The sequence below is a fragment of the Protobothrops mucrosquamatus genome, unplaced genomic scaffold (genome assembly GCF_001527695.2).
Source record: "Protobothrops mucrosquamatus isolate PMUCROS unplaced genomic scaffold, P.Mucros_1.0 scaffold622, whole genome shotgun sequence".
NCBI classification, from domain to species: domain Eukaryota; kingdom Metazoa; phylum Chordata; class Lepidosauria; order Squamata; family Viperidae; genus Protobothrops; species Protobothrops mucrosquamatus.
In genome coordinates this window covers 712,808-733,855 of record NW_015386918.1, presented here as the reverse complement: position 1 = coordinate 733,855, position 21,048 = coordinate 712,808, and the positions used below count along the sequence as shown (strand labels likewise).

Here is a 21,048-nt window from a genome sequence, read left to right as displayed (position 1 = left end):
GCTAAGCATAATTTTCAAGACAATTTCCCCCTTTGCCTGAAGAGAAAAGTTTTCAATCAATATGTGCTACCTACTCTAACATATGCCAGTGAAACATGGATCCTAACTTTACAATCAATACAAAAGCTAAGAGCTATGGAAGGATACATGCTTGGCATCACAAGACAAGATAGGAAGACCTGCACATGGATTAGAGAACAAACAAAAGTATATAATATCATCAAGAGAACAAAAGAATTGAAATGGAAATGGGCTGGTCACATGGCAAGAAGAACTGATGGCAGGTGGACCAAGGCAGTCATATAATGGATCCCATTTGATAAAAAGCATCCATGAAAGAGACCTAAAACAAGATGGATCGATGACATCAGCAAGTATGGTGGGCCCAATTGGCAAAAGATAGTTAAGGGCCGTATTGATTGGAAACATGCGGAAGAGGCCTTCATCCTGTAGTGGATAGACAATGGCTAAGATGATGATGATGATGATAATATATGACACATTTGAGAATATTATTTTTCTAATTGGTTTGGTATTATTGCATATATAGGGAAAATGTCCATCTCATTTTCAGTAAACTAATTATCCCAATTAAATTGGTATTAGTTCAGACTTGTTCCATTTCAAATGGTTTGTGCTACAGTAGAGAAATAAAGCAATGCCAATTTATTATCTTTTACTATGCTATTTGGAATTGATGTGTTATAAAATCTAGCAACTATATCAACTACAAATGGATATGACAAATCACTGCTTGACTTACCTATTTTTATGTATTCCTTGACACAAGAAATATTTTTTCCTCCTTTTTTCCCTAAAAAAATATTTTGCACTAGCAAAAGGTTTTCCACTATTACTTTTTTAAAGGAGATTTGGCTACTAGTGCCCAGTAATATGTGCATATGTTTTTGCTTAATTGTATGGTTTTATTTCTTATGTATTGATGAATTTTAAGTGACAATGTTACCACAAATGTTATTCCACATATTTCCTATATAAATATTTATTCTATTTCTTATATTTTGGGGAAGTGCTGAACAAATATATTTAGGAGACAAATATTTGAGAATGAATCTGTATAGAAGAAATGAATAATTATGCAAAAATGTTTAATGAAAACAATGTAATTTCCTATCTCTCCCTGTCCTCTATCTATATTTAATTGTTAACAAATATCAGCTTAGGATAATTAAAAAAAAGAATAAAACCACTTCCATATGATCCAGTATTTGAGAGCTAGAATAGTTTCCTGAGGCCTGTAGAGAACAGAATATTTAAAATAGTTAATAGGAAACCAATTTCTAAAGCAGTTAGCTAGGTTTCTGTACTGTCAGCAAAGATAATATTGTTTTCAGTTTGTTGTACTTTAGATGCTGTTTAGGGAGCTATGTAAGTTATAATTAATACATAAAGAGAATCAGAATTTTATACTCACATAAATTGGCACTCTTGTAGAAACTACAAGGATGATATTGGCAAACTATTTACCTATATGAATGGCCAAAAGTATTATCAAACTATTTGCATTTACCCCTTCTTTCCAAAAATCACTAATCCATAAAATTAGTAATATAATCCACTTCTAGTTATAGTAGATCTAGAATAAACTTTTCTAACATATGAATAGATTTGTATTAATTAAATATATGGTATATTGTTTATAAATAAGCCATTTGTTTTAAAACTCATTCATAGGATATTTCTTTTGAAATTATTACAACTTACAGCTATGAACCAACAGGTCAGGTATTGGCTACCATAAATTATGTTAATAGATACAGGGCAATGAATGTTGCTGCTTTCGGGTTGAAAGGATTAAACGGTGATATCACTGTTGCCTAGGGGATGCCCTTTCATATCAGTTGCTCACTGAAATGGTATCTATTTATCTACTCGCTTTCAAATTGCTAAGTGGGCAGGAGTTGAAGTGAATGATGCTCACCCATCACACAGCAACAATCGAACATGAGCATGCTGATAGCTCAGTTTTCTAAACACACGAGCCATCACACTCCACCAGAGCAATGGATGACAATGAAGTAATGTCATCTGGAATAATGCTTATTCTGTTGCCATGCCTGTATTCTGAAATGAGATTCTCCCGATATCCATGTACCTTCTATCCTAGTGGCTTTTTGGAAAGCCTTAAGGACTTGCTGTTCTCCCAGAATGATTGGGATCCCTGCTAGATTGTGTGTGAATGGGATCAACTGGATCTGCCATAGATTCCTGATGTTTATTCTAATGTTCGTATGCTGTTGCTGTCAACGCTGCTAACATTGGATGTTCTTGCTTTGACAACAGATGGAAATGTAGCCATCTTTTCTCTTTCGCTTTTAGAATTAGTTGATGCTGGGAGGGGGGATGTGGATGAGAGTCCAGTTAGTCATAACAATAATAACTCAGCTGTGGGAATCCAAGGTTATTGCACCCAGAGTTGATAAAGATTTGGCGGGCTGGAGAGTTGGGGAGAGAGCCCGCTTTAAGCTAATTGATGTGATTTATGACTGTTAATTGGAGGAGGGAATTGTGCTTTGCTACTTTGTGCCCAGGGGAGGGGAATTCAGTTTTTGGCTTTAACTGTGTAGTGCCAATACTTTGCTTCTCGAATAAGAGATTCTTAAGGTAAACAATGCCTCGAAGTTCTTTTAAAGAGTTTCATCTGTCGGAACCATGACAGTTGCTTTTATTGTATACACAGGATCAGTTGGAATTGGGCAGTTCCTAAATCAAATAAATTAAGGCCATCTGTTGTGCTGCTGTAAAGAATATGCTAGGCATCTTCTGGCGTGGTTATCTGGGAGTAGTTTGTTTAGATCAGGGGTAGTCAACCTTGGCTCTCTTATGACTCATGGACTTCAACTCCCAGAATTCTGGGAATTGAAGTCCACGAGTCATAAAAGAGCCAAGGTTGACTACCCCTGGTTTAGATCCTCATGACTAAACCAACTACCAATTTGTCAAATACTTCTCTCTCCTGCTTTGTGGAAGTGATATGGGTCGTGGTAGGTGGCTGGAACCATGCAGTATTCAGTGAAGTTCTCAATCTTGAAAATAGGTAAATCATTCTCAGTGGCAAAATCTTTATCATTGCATTTCCTGATTGTTCATTTGTTGTGGTGGCATTTTATATTCTGAACTAAACAAAATTGTCTTCTTCCAATTTTGTTTGTTTTGGAGAGTGAAGGTCTCGTTTTCCTAGTGGTTATAGTTCTTTTATTTATAGTTACTTGTAATTTTCTTATTTGTTATAAATTGATATAAAAATTGTTGTAGATTTACATGTAGATAATCATACAAAAATGAGCATACAAGAAAAAAAATCCCATTTTTTTCTCTTTTGTATTTGCACCTTTTCATTTGTTCTCTTCCAATAATAGGTCGTCAAGCATATGAGACTTGTGTTTTATTAATATTTACAATTCCCTCAGGCATAATACTATTCAGGGCTATTTCTTAAGTTTTAATTTAAGATAAAGTAGGTATCACAATATGAATACTTAAAACTTCCTTGATCTCAAATCAGAGCTGCTATAGTTTATAGTCATTATTATACGAAACAGTAAGGTGTAGTTCATTTACTTAAATCATAAGAATATTTGGAATTGCACTTATTTTAATACCTAAAATACCTAATATTTTAATATATAGTTAGTGCAAAAAGCAATTTGCATTAAAATATAATGTACAAAAACATTTAATTTTATTGCTACCTTGTTTAAGTTGACTTTGATTGATGCTTACATAAAGCTGAATTTCATTATAAATCTTCCTTACAATAAGCTTTGTATTGTATTTCTTAGGAGTTGCATTACAGGTCCATTTATCCATTTGATCCACTAATGTTTCTTTTACTCATAGTTATTCTTCAATAGCTTTTTCTTTTCCACAGTAGGTTTAAGGTTTGTTGAGAAGAACTGCTGAAGCAAGAACGTTTTCTTAGTGTGTCTTAGCATTGTGGGCAATCAAGTATCTTGCTTATAATTCATATTTCAGTTTAAGAAAATAGTGCTTTTTATTCTAAGATTGTTAAAGATTTTTGTTTATGTCAAATGGTGACTATTGGTTTGAGTCTGATATCAATATCATCCAGTGTGTTTCTGGATGATGGATGAGTTGCATACTAAAAAAATGCAATTTTTCAATGGACCATAGATTATGACTTATTGTCAGTGGGATATATCTGCCTCTTTTTTGTATTCCAATTATCTCTTTTTAGTGTCATGTTAAAGTAATTTCATGCTATTATCAATAACTTGTTAGCTATTATATATGCACATTTTGAAGTTAACTTCATTTTCTATGTAATTATTTTGTTCTTTTTTCACATTTAACTGTGAAACAGAATATTATTTTTCCTTTAGTATAAGATGTAGGATAATATATAAAATGGGACTAAAAGGCTTTTGAATTCATTTTTATAATATTTCATCATCCCAAAATAATTAATGAAAATAAAATTTCATGAACAACAGTAATTCCAGTTAATTAAAAATGTCCTTTTTTAAATAAAGTGGAGTTAACTGGAAACATTTCTATAGTAACACACCCTGTTAGAGGTTGAAAAATCACATAAAAATCACCGTGTTTTCCTTGAACTCCACTGATTAAGCCTAATATTCATCTTATGCTGAATGAACTCTGTCTCAAACTTTATAGAAAATGAAGAGTATTGGCATCTGTTCTAATGAATGGTAGCCTTGCAAAAAACTTAAGTGAGTTGGCCCAAGAACTGTCTCAGTATGACGAGCTAAACACAGGCATTGTTCAGTGAGCAGCCTCTGTGTCATTTTGGAAATTAAATCTTGGCTAGCTAACATTAGGTCTGTATACACACATTGAGTTTCTTTTGTCTGTTTACTGTAGTATCCTTTCATTTCATACAAAGTTCTAAAGAGGTCCTTGAATGTCTCCGCCTTTAAAAATGCCCTGAAACAAGTATTTGATATAAGGATGACATAGCCCTTCTCTCTTTATTTGATAACATTCCTCTGTTCACACATCAAAAGGCTTAAGAATAAATTCTCTTACCAGCTTTGCTATAACCAGAAAGCAGGAAAGGAATTTTTAGCTAGTGGCGGTTAGCATTATAGTTGTAAAAAGGAATTTTACAATAATATTCATGTTTTCTAATATAGCTATGTTTCCATTATCTCCTCCATTTACAGTAGTGCTTCTGTTCCCCCCCCCCCCCAAGATAGATTACGTCCATCTGTCCCTTTGATGGGCTTATTTGAAAGCTGAAACTTCTTTTAAAATCTATAAAATACAGAAAAAAATCCTAAAACATTAGTCAATTCACTGCTGTACACTACTTTTTTTTTCAGTTAGGCATTTGTGACTTGACAGTAATTCCTGAGCTATTGCGTACATTTAAATAATGGATCAGACACTGAAGAAAATTGGAAACCAATCGGCAATCCCTGACAAAGTCACAGGCTCTTGTTTCACCTCTCCTATATGCTATAACAAAAGATCAAAAGAGTAATAGCAGTTCTTTTTTTCCCTTTCAGACAGGTCCCCTTTCTATAGAATAACAAAATGTCAGGTGAACCACAACCCAAATGAAATAATATAATGAAACACAGTGCAAAGTATAGCTGCAAACATATTTACAAAATAGAGTAGAATTTATCTGCACAGAAATCTGTTCCTCTCTGATTTCACACACATATAAACACACACACACACACACACACACACAGAGAGAGAGAGAGAGAGAGAGAGAGAGAGAGAGAGAGAGAGAGAGAGAGAGAGAGATTTATTATAGTAACTTTTGAGTCCCAAATGAATATAAGTCCTCCTGATAAATACAATCTAACTCCTGGATTATAAGATATATATTAATTTAAGATATTTCTTTTTAAGATAGAGCTAGTTATTTTGGAAATGAAAAGTTCCTATAACCAGTGTCTTATTAAGGGACTTCATTGTTTTGATTAGTCCTAGAGAGAGAGCAAAATAATTGAAAGGTTTTATATTTTCCACCCAGGCACAGCAAAACATGTTAAGTTACAATTTAGCTTCTCCCAATTTGCTTCCCGGATTATGTTATATTTGATAAATATTCTCTTTCCATAGCATGTAACTTTCCATCATACAACCTCTTACCAACTTTAAGTGTGCACAGAATGACCAAAATTGGCTGTTAACATTTCTGATTCCAGAATCCAAGTGAACCTACAGTAGCCTTGTTGTTTCTTGAAACTAATATCCATAGCAAAACCCAAATTCAATCTTACCTATGTTACCTTGATCTTTCTACAGTGTGTATTGCTTTCAGCTTTTAAAATGAGAATTACAAGTGATAGCATCAGACAATGCTTGCTGTTTTTGTAGTTCTATTTGGACATCGCCTTATCTTAGATTCCAATTGACTGTATTACCAGAAAATTGCCATGGGACTATTTCTGTCTGAAGTAGAACTGCTCAGCTATAATTAGAATTTCTCTATCAAATAATTTGAAGAATTTAGAAGATGAACTAAAAGCATTAGTTGGGACCATGGAAATTCTGGAACAGTCCGCAGTTTGTCTTTGCTGTTAAAATGAGAATATGATAGATATACAGGTAGTCTTCGACTTACAGCAATTCATTCAGCCATCGTTCAAAGATACAATGGCAATGAAAAAAGTAATTTACAGCTAGTCCTTGCACGTTAGACATGGTCATGTGATCAAAATTTGTGTGCTTGGCAACTAGAATTTCTGGTCCCAATTGTGGTTGTAAATCAAGGAGTATCTATATACAACATACTGGCAACCTTCCTGGTTGTTGCAATGTTGGAATGCAAATTATATATATGTCTTTTTATTCCAGAAGTGATTTTTTTAATGTAACATATAACAGGATTTAGCATATTTTAGATGTTCAGCTTCTCTCTGATTTTCTTATTTACCTTTGGCAATCCACTAAGCATACCATTCAGCAGTCTAGTCAACTCATTACTCCGTTCCTATTTTTAATTTTCCCCCCTTAAATGTTCCCCTATGAGTAAATCTTACATTTGCAGCTTTCTGAAGGAAATTTTTTTAATAGGAAGAAATAATATATATATATTTAAATATGCTGATGGAAGGTAGTGGAAAACCACTTTTGTTTTCTTGGCAATCAATTATCATATCGTTGCTATGGATGGATTCAGCTTTTTCTTCTTTAAGAGCTTCCTTAACATATTAATCATAAAGCTAAACGGGAAGGATTTTCTTAATATAGGCTGTCTTGCAGAAAATCAGCAACAATCTTTACTTCAATACTTCCTGTGAAGGTTAAACCAACAGATTTACCTTAGTATTTAGTTTTGCTTGTCCGTTATTAGTTGTTTTACCAAAAACAGATTTCCTTCTCCCCCCCCCCTCCCCCAAATCCTAACTAACTAAAAGCCATCCGGGAAACTTAAAAAGTCCTGGCTGGCTACCCTGGTATATGCATTTTAAATAGTCAGCAACACAGAACTTCAACAAAAGAAGTTGTGCACATTCAGAAGAATTCCTGAAGAATTAACAGGACAAACAAGAGGGCGAACAACAAATCAGCAAGTTAAAGCATCTGCCATGTAGCAAATTGTACTGTAGACTGCACCATAGTACCTGAGTAAATGTGTGTATGGACACCAAATATTACCAAGGAAAACAATAGTCTGCATTTTCAAATCTACAATTTCCATGGGAATGTAGAATTCTATAAACACTAGAACTTTTTTACACCAATGAAACTGACAATATTCTGGCTTTTAAAAAATGCATTCGGAATCAAGAATTCCAAAAAAAGGGTTTGCTCCAGTAGATCAAACCATAAAGCATAAAAAAGACTGTGTTCTTGGTTTGCTGATTTCATGCATAGATGTAGACTATGGGTATACTCCTTTGTCCATTGATTGTGAAGCTGTCGGCATCCTTGAAGATCAAAGGCATCCTTAGTCAGCATCAACATAGACAGAAAGCATGATACACAAAACATATCTCTGATTTTCAGAACCAGTTCTATATTTATTCATTTTGGGGGATTTGCATGCCATTTGATGAAGTGAACTACAGCTTGTAAAAACTTTTATGCCTTTTATCAAAATTTGTTAGTTGAAAAAGTGGTATCAGATTCTTTATTTTTATCACCATAATCTAATTCAGTTCTCCTCCTATAATGACCCTTGAATCATAACCATGAACCCACAGAACCCTTGCGGCATGTATTCTGAAGTAAACTTCCATTAATGTCCCAGATTGGAATTACACTCTAACATTCTAAAGTATAGAAAGTTGAACAGTGACAATTGTACAACTTCGAGTATTTTCAGTTAATTTTTCCATAATAAATCAGTGAGGCTGAATGTTGAAAAAATAATCTCAGTTATAATAAAAAAAGGATATGTTAACTTTGAGAATTGTCTCCATATTTGGGAAAGGAATCACATTTATTTTATGGTTTGAAAAATTGCATAAGTACAGTTTGAAAAATGTACAATTAGGTACATTTGAAAAATGAAGTTCAGTATTCACACATGCATTTGTTAAATATATGGGATTGCAAGCTTTCTCACCTTTATTATACTACACTTTTGGTTTTTTAGTTTTAATTAAAACAGCTCTTCTGAGATTAAGCCCTTTACCCATTAAGCCTTTTGAGGTCTGAGATAAAAAGCAAATGTTATTTTGTAACATTATTTACATGATTTACATGATTTTAATTAATGATTATAATCTCCATGGTCACTTTTTGCAAAAGGGTATTTAATTGCTTAAACGTTTTTCATTGTTTGCAGTTTGCAAAAACACTTGGGCCTTGAAGTATTATATCATATTGTTGTTACCTCTTCAAATTCATTTCCTATTGCAACACCTGCTCTTTCATGCAGACTGAGCCAATAGATAGAAAAATAAAGCTTGCTTTCTTCTGCCAAGACATAACATAGCTCCTGGCAAGGTTATATTTGAAAATAGTTTTGCATGTGGGTTCATATTCAAGTAGCATTGTTATTGCCAGATCATCTGACTAATGAAGGACCAAAATGATAGTGGTTTTTTTTCTTTGCTTGAGGCATTAACATGTAGCATTTCTTTTGAGAAAAAAGGATTGTGGTGTTTCAAACAAAGTAGAAAGCTTAACCTCATAGGAAGGTCAGTGTTTTCATTGGTAACATGGGAGAGAAAGCAACTTTGTAAACAAAATAAAAAAATAATTTTGTGATTACAAGTAACTGGAATAAATAATAATTGTAAAAAGATTGTTTTCAGAATATACATTCTGTTTTTGGACATTATCAGTCTGAACTATGAAGTAAAAGTTACTTCGTGTTTAATTTATAAGGCCAAAGAGCACTAACAAAATACTTATTTTACATTGGAGTATCGAGCGTATTTTTAACTTCAACATTTGTAAAAACAGCTATTTATTAACTTTGGGGAAATGCTCATGATGAATTGTTTGTTAAAAACAGTGTGAATATTTTAATAATAATAAAATGGAGGCAAATTTAATTAACTTGATCCTTTTTATCAATTACACCAGAACTCATAATCAAATATTGTATTTTATTAATATTAAGGTGGGTATAGAAAATACTTGTCTCTCAAAGGATTATTCCTCACTGAAGTTGAATATAAAGAAACTAATGAGAAGTTGAAGGGATTCTGTTCAGATAATGCTGCCTAGGTTAAGCCTAGATCTCTAAGATGGATACAATTTACATCTTCAAGTGTTTCAGCTATTGAGCTGAGCTCTCAACTTCATTTCTTATGTCCACACTGGATTTGTACTGCACTAGTTTTATCTTTTACAAATTAAAAATGTTTTCCTTTCACTGAATATTATGGTGAGAAGACTTGTACCAAAGATTTGTTTATAAATGCTAATCAGCTATAGTATTGGATAGAATGTGTTATACAAAATGAGCATAATGTAAGATTCAGATGAAATGGGGGCGTTTTAGGTTCCCAGTCAAAATTGGGGAGTTGCCGCTTGTTTGGCTCACACTCCACCTGAAAGAAAAAAATAATTTGGGAATGCTTTAGAATTAATTATTATTGCTGAATAGAAGAAGATAGTATGGCTACTGTAAGTCAGGTACTGGAAACATAAAGATTGGATTGCTCTATTCCTCTTTATGCATGGTAGCCATTCAGAATACTCAATAGTAGGTTATTCACTAAACAAACAAGTAACACACAGAAAATTCTGTCACATCACTCTGAATTGGCTGCATTCTAGTCAGAGTCAGCATCACTTCTTCCATTTATCCTGGTTAGCACTGGGGTCTGGTTCAACTTACCTATATCAAGTGATAATCCCCCTGCTTCCGTAGGAGGAAGAGGTATTTGCGCATACTGTGTATCATTTTCTTCCATCCTTCATCATTCTGTCTCACTCCCTTAAGCCTCCCAATTATGCCTAATTTTGGAGTGGTGTGTAGGGTGTAAGCTGTGCATAATCCTAAAGTTAGATGGAGGGAGAAACGTCAAGGCAATCCTTTATTATTCCTCATTTATTTCATTTTTTTTCTAGTTCTTACAATAAGCATTCCAAATCAGTGTTAACTTTTTGTAGGATTCTGGTGGTTATACTGGAGATTTGGGGAAAGGGATGCTTATATTCTTGCAGTCACATTTCTATAGTTTAGAGGTCTTACCACATATATTGCTAATAGAAGAGCTTGGTTTCCTTCCAAGTATATGGATTAACATATTCTCCTTTGCAAGATATCTAGCTGTTGTGCTTATTTCAAAGGTATTCAGGTATAAATTGGGTCATCATGAAAAGCATTTAAACAAGTTGTATTCAAACTGCAGGCTTGTAGCTCTTTCGGTACAATATGAAGCACTGCATAATAGCATGAGCAGCAATATTGGAAAGTAAGCATTCACTTCCTAATTATTTGGAATGTGATTTATCATCCTTGCTGATCACAACTTTATAAATATTGGGGCATATAATCGGAACACATCCTCAGTCACTAGATTTCAAAGATATTCAAAGCAAATTGAATGTGTGTGCTCATACACAACAAGAGAAAATGCTGTGTAATGCAGAATTTTATTTTTAAATGTCTGCAGCCCTATATTGCTTGTTAATTGGCTTCATGCTCTAGGGGGCATTAATGCTGAAGTGAACAATATATATGTATTGCATTACATTCCTTTAGCCAAGTCAATCTCTATTTTTTCAAAATAGTTTCTCTTTGGAAGTTGTGCAAATTAGACTAATTGTAATAAACAAGGAAGTGTTTGATAATTCACAAACTCCAATGCACTAATCTGTAAAACCTCAGTGGTTATGTATATGAAATAACTCTAGAATGGCTTGCAAGTATACATTTACAATTTTGTGTTCCTAATTTGTTTTTCAAGACAATGCATAAATTCCTGATTATTTTAATAACTGCTACCCAGTGTAAGGAGCTAACCAATTGCTTTTTTGTAATCAAGAAACCAAGATGTTGTTCCTGATAAGGAATCAGTGATTAAGTAAGCCAAAATACTATGTGAATTCTTCTCGTTTAAACTGAGGATAGATTTAAGGACTTACTGGATAGATATATGAACATGAGTGGCCCTTCTGTATTACTGTCTTAAAAAAAAAAAGAATATAATTTAAAAAGCCATACCAAACAGAATTTACAAAAGAATATAAGACAGAACAAAGGAAAAGGGAGAGTTGTCAAGCCCCATGGGCTGCCAAAACCAAACAATGGAGTTATATTTAATGCTAGTCCAGGGTAAAACAGAAAGAATCTTGAAAACCACGAGAGTAAATTCTCAGTTTCAGTTATAGTGAGTTAAGACAGACTCTTTGAAACTCTTTCCATAACCCAAACACCTTGTCCCCTGCTTTCCCATAATTACTCACAAAAGGCCTAGAAAGTTATGTCATGTACAGATGGTTTGAATACAGTCTTCCTGACCATTTGTCTGGAAAATGTAGTTCAAATGTTAGTAGATCACATATATGACCAATTCATTGTTACGAGTGAGGTATATATTTTTCCTTTTTGTTGCATAATTTTTATTTTGACCATTTTTCACACATGAAAGATCGACTCCCTATTATTCCAATGAGGCCTTCATAAATAAAACAGGTAAAACACCAAAGCTACTCAATTAACTTGCTAGAGTGGAACCTATTAAGATGTGATGCTGATTCTTTAACTTGAATTTCAGTAAGATTTAAGGAACTATTTAGGATTTTTAAAGTTTATTTGTCTTTGGAGACTGCTATAAGGAAGCCACAGAATACATTTTTTTTTTTTCGGTTTGACTGCAACAGTGATATTGTTACAGCTAGAAGGAGGCTATTGCCACAACTCAAAGTAGATTAATCCTGGGTGACCTACCTGAGATCAATTTGAAACTTGTTTACTGTAAGCTAGACATATTGACAGGCCTTGAAAATAAATATTCTCAAATTGACTGAGAATGTTAGTTTTGCCTTCTTTTTACTGATACATTATGGCAAATATTTGCTGATTTTTGTTGCAACTAACAGAATAGCAGCACAGAAATTAAAATATAGCCATGGGGAGATGGTTTAGGAATCCTTAAGGGAAAATGTCTCTCAAACAATTTGAATCTAAAACATAAAGTTGTTTCTCCCCGAGGTAGGTGTCAAATGTCACATTATGATTATCTCAGTATTCCAAATTCAGTGTATAGAACTAGAAGCTGGATCAGCATATTTATACTTGCTTGCTTGATTGAGGCTAAAGTCTTAAACACATTTTCCTATGAATGATTTACTTTTGCTAATGATATATTGATTTGTAGTATAAGTTTAAGTTTTCTTTTTGTAATTTCAACAACAGATGTCAAACCTTTCATTCATGTGTGTCTGCACATATGGAGAGAAGTTTGCTGGTGGAACTTCAGAAAGGTAGTTTTTAGAGATAAGTAGATAAGTCTTATCTACTTACACATGCTTATCTACTGAAAAATACAAGGTCCTGACTGAAACCTAGAAACTGCTGAATAAAGCTCACAGCACTTGGAATGGGACAACTCGCCGTGATTGACTTGCCCCAGCTGAATCGCCCAGCCAACTCACCCGACTTGACTTGTCCTATGGTTAGTTGGCTATAGCGAGTTGGCCAGTGCGAGTTGGCTGTGGCGAGACGGTGGGGGCAAAACAGTTACTGTTATGACTCAGGTCGCCTAGGCAGAGGCAGGCATCAATGGTGTCCTTTATTGCTCTGATTAAAGTCCACAACAAATGGCCCTATAACAGCTGGTATTTATTGAATAAAATATTTTAAAAATAAAAATTAAAAAATATTCTAATGGTATTTCTTTTAAGTTTATCACTGTTAATCATGGGAATGGAATTATTGAAGTAAGGTATCAAAATATAGCAGGAATAGATATAGGAAAAACAGGGTGCCTGAATTAGGAAGGAAAAAATATAAAAAAGAAAGGAGTAAGGAAAAAGCAGTAAATATAAAAAAAATGAGGGTTGACTAGAAAGGTAAATAACTGAGGAACAGTTTAGGAGAGTGGAAATAAGCTAGTTGGTAAAGAGGATATTCACTAGACTAGACACAAGAATATTAACAGCTGGTGAAATAGAAAATATCAGAGTTTATAGAGATGCATAAATAAAAACAGTAACATCTTAAATGTAAACAGTAATAAAATGTAGTAAAAAATTTCATATATCAATTATTTAAAACTATAGAATGATGGATGATAAAATTATAAACATTCCAACATGTAGATAGAAAACGAAATATGGGGAAAAGTAATATAAAATCCAACGTCATTCAGATGTCTGTGGAGATTCACAGTGATCCAGGCCATGGTTGTCCCAAAGGTGCTTTTTCAAGAGGCAACTGGACTTCGTTTTTCCTTGAAGATGTTTTGCTTTTCATTTAAGAAGCTACATACATACACAGTTTAAACCCAAAAATACACTAAGGCAGAAGCTTGTCCAACCCAAGAATAAAACACCCAGACACAAACTGAACAATATGATATGTATAGATCTATACATTGAAGAAACAAAACAACCACTTCACAAATGCATGGCGCAACATAGGAGAACAAACCCATCTGGACAATATTCAGCAGTCTATCTGCATTTGAACAACAAAGGTCACTCTTTTGGAGACAGCAAAGACCACATTCTGGATAGACAGGACTGCTGGTTTGAAAGAGGGATCAAAGAAGCCATCTACATTACATTTGAACAGCTCTCTTGAGGTGGAGGGATACAACACCACCTACTGTATCTCCTGTTTACAACACAGTCCTTTCAGCAGTTCCAAGATTCACACACATTGCACGATTCAGGTGACCCTGAAGGCATAGATAAACCTCCAAGTGGCCTCAACGACTCTCAGAATGAGGGCTAATGACCAGATGACTGCAAGGAATATAAATATTTCCATCCTCCACCATTCAATCAGAACTGAAGAAATGTTTTGAATGAGAAATGAAATGTCTTCAAGGAAAAATAAAGTCCAGTTGCCTCTTGAAAAATAACTTTTCGGCCAACTTCATTCAATTTAAAAAAACACAGTAATAATTAGCAATTGTAAATTACCAGTGAATGATTACAGATCATCAAAGAAATACTATGATGAGATGTGATATGTACGTATATTCTGCTCAAAATATATATGTTTTCTTGCGTTGGGACATAAAGCATTTTTAAAGTTTTTCCAGTTAATCTTCATGTTTTCTTGTTTATATCTTAAATAAAGTTTTTTCACCTTAGAAAAATATAGTTCCTGTAAAAGTAACAGTGATCAGAGAACTGTTTTCAGCTAGTCATTCCAAGTCTCATCAGGTTCTGTTTCTAATTGTGTCATTTCCTTTCATAGTAAGGTGATTGAAACTCCCTTTTTTTTTAAAGTGAAATATTCTGAACCAATGTCTGGGAGCTTTTATTAGCTGAAATGCATCACAAACAGTAACAAGGTCTCCAAGGACCACTTTTCTTGCAAGCTGTGTAGTCATATTTCCTCATTAGTTCATTTCAGTTGTCACTAATGCCATGTTCCAGGCTTTTGCAAGATAGTCCAAAATGTAAAAACCATGTATGCATATAGAATAGACAATTATTTCCCATAATTCAAATTTCTTTTGACTCAATTTGATAGCATGTATTTTACAGTTTCATTAACATATATTTTATCCAATAGATAAATACTAAGCATTTGGAAGACTTCTCAGAATAATGGACAAATTGTAATGAAAAATGGATCCCTTTTAAATTATTTTTAAATACATATTTAGCATTTAAATTTTGCATATACATATACATATCAAAAAGCCATACATTTTAAGATACTTAACATTAAAATATATTGAGCATTGAGAATAATTTGTGACAATTGTTGTTGTTAGTTGCGAAGTCGTGTCCGACCCATCGCAACCCCATGGACAACATTCCTCCAGGCCTTCCTATCCTCTACCATCTTCTGGAGTCCATTTAAGCACACGCCTACTGCTTCAGTGACTCCATCCAGCCACCTCATTCTCTGTCGTCCCCTTCTTTTATTGCCCTCAATCTTTCCCAGCACTAGGCTCTTCTCCAGTGAGTCCTTCTCATTAGGTGGCCAAAGTACTTGAGTTTCAACTTCAGGATCTGGCCTTCTAAAGAGCAGTCAGGGTTGATCTCCTCTAGGACTGACCGGTTTGATCTCCTTGCAGTCCAGGGGACTCGAAGGAGTCTTCTCCAGCACCATAGTTCAAAGGCCTCAATTCTTTTGCGCTCAGCCTTTCTTATGGTCCAACTTTCACAGCCATACATTGCAACTGGGAAAACCATGGCCTTGACTATACGTACTTTTGTTGGCAGGGTGATGTCTCTGCTTTTTAGTATGCTGTCTAGATTTGCCATAGCTTTCCACCCCAGGAGCAAGCGTCTTTTAATTTCTTGGCTGCAGTCCCCAGGAAGATAAAATCTGTCACTACCTCCATTTCTTCCCCATCTATTTGCCAGGAATTGAGAGGCCGGATGCCATGATCTTGGTTTTCTTAATGTTGAGTTTCAAGCCAACTTTTGCACTATCCTTCTTCACCCGCATCAAGAGGCTCTTTAGTTCCTCTTCTTTTTCTGCCATTAGAGTGGTATCATCTGCATATCTTAGGTTGTTGATATTTCTCCCGGCAATCTTAATTCCAACTTTTGATTCATCTATCCCTGCCTTTCTCATGATGTGCTCTGCGTATATGTTAAATAGGCAGGGCGACAGAATACAGCCTTGCCGGGCTCCTTTCCCAATTTTGAACCGATCAGTGGTTCCATGTCCAGTTCTCACTGTTGCTTCTTGACCAGCATATAGGTTTCTCAAGAGACAGATAAGATGGTCTGGTATTCCCATCTCTTTAAGAACTTGCCACAATTTGTTGTGATCCACACAATCAAAGGCTTTAGCATAGTCAATGAAGCAGAAGTAGATGTTTTTCTGGAATGGCCTAGCTTTCTCCATGATCCAGCGTATGTTGGCAATTTGATCTCTAGTTCCTCTGCCTCTTTGAAATCCTGCCTGTACTTCTGGAAATTTTCGATCCACGTACTGCTGGAGTCTAGCTTGTAGAATTTTAAGCATAACTTTACTTGCATATGAAATGAGTGCAATGGTGCAATAGTTGGAACATTCTTTGGCATTGCCTTTCTTTGGAATTGGAATGTAAACTGACCTTTTCCAATCCTGTGGCCACTGTTGAGTTTTCCAAATTTGCTGGCAAATTGAGTGTAGCACTTTTATTGCATCGTCTTTTAAGATTTTGAATAGCTCAGCTGGAATACTGTCACCTCCACTAGCTTTGTTGTTGCTCAGCTTTCCTAGGGCCCATTTCACTTCACATTCTAGGATGTCTGGCTTGAGGTCAGTGACCACCCCATCGTGGTTATCAGGGACAGTATAGTTCTTCTGTGTAATTTTGCCACCTCTTCTTAATCTCTTCTGCCTCTGTTAGGACCCTGCCATTTTGGTCCTCTATCATGCCCATCTTTGCATGAAATGTTCCCTTCATATCTCCAATTTTCTTGAAGAGATCTCTGGTTCTCCCTATTCTGTTGTTTTCTTCTATTTCTTTGCACTGTTCATTTAAGAGGGCATTCTTATCTCTTCTAACTATTCTCTGGAATTCTGCATTCAATTGGGTGTATCTTTCTCTTTCTCCCTTGCCTTTCGCTTCCCTTCTTTCCTCAGCTATTTGCAAAGCTTCCTCAGACAGCCATTTTGCTTTCTTGCATTTCTTTTTCTTTGGGATGGTTTTAGTTGCTACCTCTTGTACAATGTTGCGAAGCTCCGTCCATAGTTCTTCAGGCACTCTGTCTATCAGATCTAATTCCTTAAATCTATTTGTCACCTCTACTGTATATTCATCAGGGATATAATTTAGTTCGTACCTCAGTGGCCTAGTGTTTTCCCCTACTTTCTTCAATTTAAGCCTAAATTTTGCAACGAGAAGCTCATGATCTGAGCCATAGTCAGCTCCTGGTCTTGTTTTTACTGATTGTATAGAGCGTCTCCATCTTTGGCTGCAGAGCACACAGTCAATCTGATTTCTGTGTTGACCGTCTGGTGATGTCCATGTGTAGAGCCGTCTCTTCGGTTATTGGAAAAGAGTGTTTGCTATGACCATTGTATTCTCTTGACAAAATTCTATCAGCCTGTGCCCTGCTACATTTTGTACTCCAAGGCCAAACTTGCCTGTTATTCCGGTTATCTTTTGGCTTCCTACTTTAGCATCATTTTTTGGTATTGATTCTATAAGGTGCTGCAGGACTTCATAGAACTGGTCAATTTAATCCTCTTCAGCACCAGTGGTTGGGGCATAGACTTGGGACTACTGTGATATTGAATAGTTTGCCTTGGATTCGCACTGAGGTCATTCTGTCATTTTGGGGATTGTATCCCAGTATTGTTTTTCCTACTCTTTTATTATGAAGGCTACTCCATTTCTTCGGAGAGATTCTTGCCCGCAGTAGTATATCTGATGGTCCTCTGAATTAAATTCACCCATTCCTGTCCATTTTAGTTCACTGATTCCTAAGATGTCGATGTTCAGTCTTGTCATCTCTTGTTTGACCACGTCTAGTTTGCCTTGATTCATGGATCTTACATTCCAGGTTCCTATGGAGAAAAGATCTTTACAGCATCAGACTTTCCTTTCACCACCAGATGCATCCACAGCTAAGTGTCCTTTCGGCTTTGGCCCAGTCGCTTCACTCTTTCTGGCACTACTAGTACTAGCCCTCTGCTCTTCCGCAGTAGCATATTGGACACCTTCCGACCTGCGGGGCTCATCTTCCAGCATCATATCTTTTTGCCTTTTGGTACTGTCCATGGGGTTTTCATGGCAAAGATACTGGAGTGGTTTGCCATTTCCTTCTCCAGTGGATTTGTAAAACAGTCTTGAGAGACGATACTGGACAGGCAAAACCCACCGGGACATGTCGTATCGAGCATCGAAGTAACACAATGCGTTCGGGGAAGCGGTCCTGTTCCGTCATTAGGTACTTCCTCAAACACTGTTATGTATTGTCATAAGGGACGAAAGTGAAAAAATTCCGAACAACAAATGTCATATACGGAATGAAATATACAATGACTAGATATCAGTTGACATCAGTAAGGTTAGAGGTAAAGTATAGGTAAAAAGCAGTGCAGTGCGGTTCACAGTATATATAGTATTGGTAATTTGTTCTCTTTACATTGAATGGTACATGTTTCTGTCTCAAATTTTTATGAAGCTCTTACAGTAGATAATATAATTTGGTCTATTCTCTACCTATATCCATTTAATAATAGAAAAACAATTCTGTGTTATTGGTATGATTTTTGGGATAATAAATATAAACATAGAAGACACTAATTAATGAAAATTGTTGCCTGTTTTGGATTGTAAACCAATAAACCAATAACACAAAATAAAATGCTAAAATTGTTTAAATGTATAGTTTTGTTTATTCCTCTCATATATTTGAACAAAATAATGTAAAATTCAGATTTAGTAATCAACAAAATAATTAAAACCAAAATATTTTTTCCAATTAATATATTCTTCTGCAAGTAAACGTATTTCAGCCCTAATGTTTACTGACATCAGTAAAACTGACTCAGGCATACAGGAAAAAATAAGAGTATCCAAATTTATAGTGGTAGCTCCTGCAAGATAATCTGATTAAATTAAAATATAATAGTATTTCAAAATGAAAACAATTCTGAGGGTCAATTTTTAAAAAAATTGAAGTGCAAATAGTAAGATATTATTAAACATTTTGTTGCCAATTTGGAATTATTTCTTTTATATCTTGTAATTAAAAATAAAATGAGATAGAAAACATTTTATTGAATATTTTAAAATATGTTAACTTTTTTGAATTCAGACTAAAAAATAGAGAAGTTATATATTTTGAAATATATAAGAATGTATTCACATTAAGCTAAAGTTCTAATTTCATCTATTAGTCAATTACATTCGAAAGTCTAGTAGCCACTGGATTTTCAGTCTTATAAAATCTATACAAACATTGTTTAATCTAGATTTATATGTATTGCAGATGTGTGGAGGTCATTGCTAAAGAAGGACAGAATTTGAAAGAACTTTATTTGGTATCATGTAAGATCACAGATTATGGTATGTAATTTTTTCCCTTACTTTTTTCCCTGGATATATAGAATAAATAGTGACTTTGGTGGATGCAGGTCATGGGACATAAATGACGTCAGATAGGATGTACTAGAGGTAATGATGCCCCATTTTAAATTGTGTTTTCTTCTATAGCCTAGAAGCCAACTTATTCATTCAGCTAGTGCTTTAAATGCCCCAATTAGATGTTAGGCTAGAGTGGCAGGCAACCTGATAAACAGTCAGAGGAGATTTGGGACTTTTTGGATGTTCCCTGTACTATGCCTCCTTTAGAACCTTGAAGCACTTCTGAAAATTAATCTGGACAACCCCTGATCTTTGGATCATTGTTTCAGAGATATTCTCTTAAAAGAGAAACAAATGACTGAGGGTGGGCAAAAAAAAGGAGTGCGAACAGGACTGACTTCCTGCTAGCTTTCCTCTTAATTTCTCCTTATGGGAATCTAGCAGGGAGTATTAGAAATCTTCTGCCCTGCCCTGCCCCGCCCTGGAAGCAGATAAGTGGCAGCTGCTGGGTCGGGGAAAGAGGGAGGAATTGTGAGTCTGGCTGGGAAATTATCACAGTATGTTTAAAATGAAGATCACATGGCTGCAGCAGCAGTGCAGCAGTAGCCAGTAGCACTGAAACAGCCACAACTTCCCCAAATTTCATTCTTCTGGGTGTCATTCCCAGAACTTGGACACATTCTGTTTGTTAGCCAATTTGAAGCACCTTGGTTCAAAAATTGTTGTCCTATATAATGCACCATTTGCCCAGTTAAAAGTCGTGACAAAATGAGTTTTAGTAGTATTGATACAGTCAACATTTAAATTTATTAAAACCTTCTGTATGATTTATTAAACTTAAAATAGTTTTAAATTTTGATATTTTAAATAATATTAAATACTGAAATGTCAATGTTTTCTTTTCAAACATGGAATATGTAATTTTGAAGGGAAAACAATGAGCATGATATGTTTAGTTAGAGTAGGCAGTATGTTTGGGTTTCCAAGTGAATAGGCAAATTATGATTTGAAGCTGCATGGTTCATTATAGTTTCCCTCCTTTTAGTACTGATTTATCCATTTAAATCTCATGCTTTATTATTATAAAACTCGCTTAATGATCATGTGATGTTGTGGCTAAATGTGAACCATTGTTTCAATAAATCAGATTCCATAATCTAGTAGATATTAGGGGTTCTTATTTTGGTAGCTTCCAGCATCACATAGCAATTTTCAATAGAAAGTAGGGCAGGATGCCATTTTAGATATGTGTTTATTTATAAAACTAAATATTATTATGATATACTCAGCTTCCAGATAATAAGTAATAAGAGAAAAGAGATTAGGCTGCTACATGGTTTCCTGGTTTGTAATATTACATATAGTTTATATAAGTAACTGATATGAAGAAAAACAATGTGAAATGTGGAATTTTACAGATAGGCCTAAGGCAAAGAATCTCATAGGTAATTAT

The 21,048-nt window shown here is 34.8% G+C and overlaps 1 protein-coding gene across 1 annotated transcript in view; it reads left to right on the top strand.

Moving 5' to 3' along the window:
- FBXL17 (F-box and leucine rich repeat protein 17) overlaps positions 1–21,048 on the top strand; it is a 129,132-nt gene that overhangs the window by 52,222 nt on the left and 55,862 nt on the right. The window contains exon 7 of the mRNA XM_015817686.2: positions 19,501–19,577. Within this exon, the coding sequence (XP_015673172.2) occupies positions 19,501–19,577 (77 nt within the window). The remainder of the gene's footprint in view (positions 1–19,500; positions 19,578–21,048) is intronic.